Raw genomic sequence first — 3312 nt, 5'->3', positions numbered from 1 at the left:
TTTTCAAAGGTTATTTTGTCTTTTTCTTTTTTATTTATTTCGGTCGAATCTTTGAAAAATTATAGTAAATCACGAAAAATCATAAAATAGAAAATCTAATTTTATTGGACTCCACATGAGTAGATCTACATAGTGAACAATAATATGGTATGCTTTAGTATAATTTTTTTGTTGTAGGTTTTAATTTATGCTTTTCTATAATTAATTTATAGCTGCAGTTTCTATGATTAAAATGTGGTGAAATTTTTATGGTGGGCTAATTATTATATGCTTGAACTGTAGTAACAATTTCATACCTATTGGATCATGTATAACTTAGTTATAGATTTATTTAGATGTATGCTTGTTAAAAAGTATTTATGAATATAAAATCATTATTTTTTCATATGACTTGGATGGATGCACATGTTTATTTTGAAATAAACATTTACAAGATCGAGGAGATACATAGATTTTTAGTTCATCACCTTTTCATTTAAAGCCATCCATTCCAGGATTTAACGGCGCTATGTTTTCAGTGGTAGATGACGTGCCTGTGGTGATTTCGTGAATCTCAAGATCTGCCGGCTCGGCCCTTCGGAGGTTCTCATTGGAGTAGGGTTTGCGTACGTGTGTTCATAGAGGATGAGTGTGTGTGCGTGTTTTGGGCGTCTGCGTTATACTGTGTAATTCTAAAAAAAAAATTAATACAACAGTTAGATCTAGCAGTTGTTTAGAAATAAAGATGGCGTCGAACGGAGGAGTGGAAAGCAACAAAGTTGCACATGGTCTTATGCTGGAATTGCATGGCCCAGCAATTCGACAACCCAAACTAGCAGAGTGATGCGGCCCATATGTGCTGCCTGTTTGCGCTGAAGCACCTCTTTACCGCCCCCACCACCGGCTTGGCCGGGAGGACTTTCACTGGTCAAGGCCCAGTGGCCTTGAGGAGCTAGAGTCTCCTGTGGAAGAAGTAACTAAACTAAACTAAACTATGAGGTACTTGTCTCGATGTTTTTCAAATCAAATTATTTTACGTCTGTATAGTTCTGTTGGCGCATTGTCATCCTTCAATTCTCGTTCTTATTTTTTGGTCCCCCGCTCTAATTATTGCTCGAAGTGCTCTGCTGCTGTCCGGCATTTTGGGTCGAGTTCATCACTTGGGATCTTGGGGATCAATTACCATAACAAGGAGCTCGAGGCAGGAGCAGAGCATCGCCGTCATAGTTCTCGGCGTTCACAAAATCCGTAACCCTGTCCATGAGCACTTGGAAGTCGTCGTCCGACTTGAGGAGGCTCACCCTCGTGTACCGGCTGCTAGCGTCGTAGCCAGCGCCGGAACGCGTGATGATCCTGGCCTTCAGTAGCGCCTCGTAGCAGTCGTCGTCTTCCTCCCTCTCGCACTTCACCCATGCATAGGCTGTCCACATCCACATAATAGCTCGATCTGAGAAAAATGCTATGACTAGAGATGAAAAAGTTGTCGAGGGTGCACTGCATGCTCTGCTCACCAGGCGATGGCTCTCTGACCCGGTCGAAGTAGGTGCAGTACTGGTTGGGAGGGATGCTCTGCAGCGAGATGCGGCGTGACCGCGACACGACGGCGCTCAGCCTGCGCCATCTGCTCCTCATCACGTCGTGCCCGAAGCCGAAGATGTCGTCCTTGCCGTGCAGGTTGGCCAGCATGAACCTGACGATCCCCAGCATCCGCAGCTGGGTGTCCCGGGACGCGCCCATGATGCTGTTCTGCACGTACTCGTACGCCCTCTTGGCCACCTTCTCGTCCCTGATCAACGCCCATCTGTGCGCACAGGATGTGTCATTGCGATTCATTCGCCTCGATATGCTCGTCTCGTGCACATAACAAGCTAGCTAGTAGCTACGCAACGCAACGCAACGCACCCGAGTCTGCTGCCGGCATGCCCGGATGGCTTGGACATGGTGAACAGCATGACGTCCTCGTCGGCCGGTGCCGCGATGTGCGTGAAGTGAGGCCAGTAGTAGGCGTGGTCGGCGATCACCGCGGAGCCCCGGAGAACGGGCGCGCGGAGCAGGGCGTCGGGGTTGTTCGGCGACGTGACGAACTCGACGAACCTGCTGCCGTCGCTGGAGTTTCGTGACGCGTTGGCCCATGCAGCCGTGGTTCCCTCCCATCTGTACTCGCGGCCGTCGAACATCGCTGTCTGTGTTCTGTACGGCTGAACCATGCATCCATCAACAAGGCGATCAGTGATTTTGTATATATATATATAAGTACTCCTATTCCTATATGCTTTCGATTCTCTGAGCATTTGACGGACCATCGATGCGCATGCATCGTCCTAGATTGGATTGGATGTCTGACCGGGTAATACGGCACGGTGGCGACCACGCGGGCCGGTGGCGAGGCGGCGGCGTCGGCGTCCGGGGAGAGCGCGTGCACCAGCGCGTTGATAAGCTGCGTGGAGCCGGCGCCCAAGACCAAGGTCTTGTCGTCCACGACGGCGTTGCCGACGGCCCTGTGCAGCTGCCGGATGTGGTTCTCGAGCTCGACGGATTGGTAGATGCCGTCGGTGGTGGCGTAGCTCAGACGATGCCATCCGGGCACTAGCACGGCGCTGGCCGCCGCGTGCCGCTTCCAGTAGGGCTCCAGGAACAACGGGTCCCCGCTGCACCGCGCGCCAACAACCATTTCATTAGAACCGCAACTCTATTTATGTGCCAGAGATGGAAACCGATGGGCCGGGGTCACCTCACCTGTTAGCATCGGCGGTGCAGTTGGGCGTTCGAATCGAGCAGTCCGGCCCGTCGAAGCACCGGTTGCACTCGCACCCAGGCCGCCCGTCCGCGCCGACGACGCCATCCAAGAACACCTGCCCGTGGCCGGAGCAGTCCGCGGCGGCCAACGCCTCGGCCTCCCTAGCCGCCAGCAGCGCCCAGCTCAGGCCGCAGCTGCCACCGTCGCCGAGCAGCTGGGACGGCGAGAGGAACGAGAAGGAGTAGTGCGCGAGGAAGAGCACGTTGAGGAGCAACGATGAGCAGAGGGCGACGACGCCGAGGCCAGCAGCTCGTCTTGGCCACCGCTCCTCCGCGGACTCCATTGTTGGATTACTATTGGACGTCTCGGCGTGTTTTCAAAACTCAAAAGGCGGAATATATAGTTCTTCCTGCGAGCAACTCAAACACTCCACCACCGTTCTATGTTCAACAACGTGGCATGACTTGTTTCTCGTCTGACTCTGATGAACTAACAAATCGACCCGCAAGGTTAGACCGATACTAATTTCCGAAGAGATGATCCAGCACTGCAAGGAACGCCAATGATAGGTTTACAGTGACTTGTATTTGCACGTA

General features: G+C 51.8%; 1 protein-coding gene across 1 annotated transcript; it reads right to left on the bottom strand.

Moving 5' to 3' along the window:
• Nucleotides 1-651: 651 nt before the first annotated feature.
• On the bottom strand, nt 652-3096 carry LOC136451716 (alliin lyase-like). The gene is made up of 5 exons (XM_066452398.1): nt 2716-3096; nt 2324-2627; nt 1882-2177; nt 1491-1780; nt 652-1399 (listed from the first exon to the last, which is right to left on the bottom strand). Exons 1-5 carry the CDS (start codon nt 3057-3059, stop codon nt 1155-1157), a joined length of 1479 nt encoding a protein of 492 aa, XP_066308495.1. The 5' UTR covers nt 3060-3096; the 3' UTR covers nt 652-1154.
• Nucleotides 3097-3312: the final 216 nt, after the last annotated feature.

This window comes from Miscanthus floridulus, chromosome 5 (assembly GCF_019320115.1).
Source record: "Miscanthus floridulus cultivar M001 chromosome 5, ASM1932011v1, whole genome shotgun sequence".
Classification (NCBI taxonomy): Eukaryota; Viridiplantae; Streptophyta; class Magnoliopsida; order Poales; family Poaceae; genus Miscanthus; species Miscanthus floridulus.
The sequence above is the reverse complement of the archived record's forward strand: the minus strand, read 5'-3'. Positions and strand labels throughout refer to the sequence as shown.

Bases quoted from the DNA above. Each gene is read 5' to 3' on its own strand.
- LOC136451716 (XM_066452398.1), bottom strand. From the start codon at position 3,059: ATGGAGTCCGCGGAGGAGCGGTGGCCAAGACGAGCTGCTGGCCTCGGC. The intron at 2,628-2,715 runs GTGAGGTGACCC...CGCGCGGTGCAG, and splicing joins TGCACCGCCGATGCTAACAG to CGGGGACCCGTTGTTCCTGG. The intron at 1,781-1,881 runs GTGCGTTGCGTT...CTGTGCGCACAG, and splicing joins CATGCCGGCAGCAGACTCGG to ATGGGCGTTGATCAGGGACG.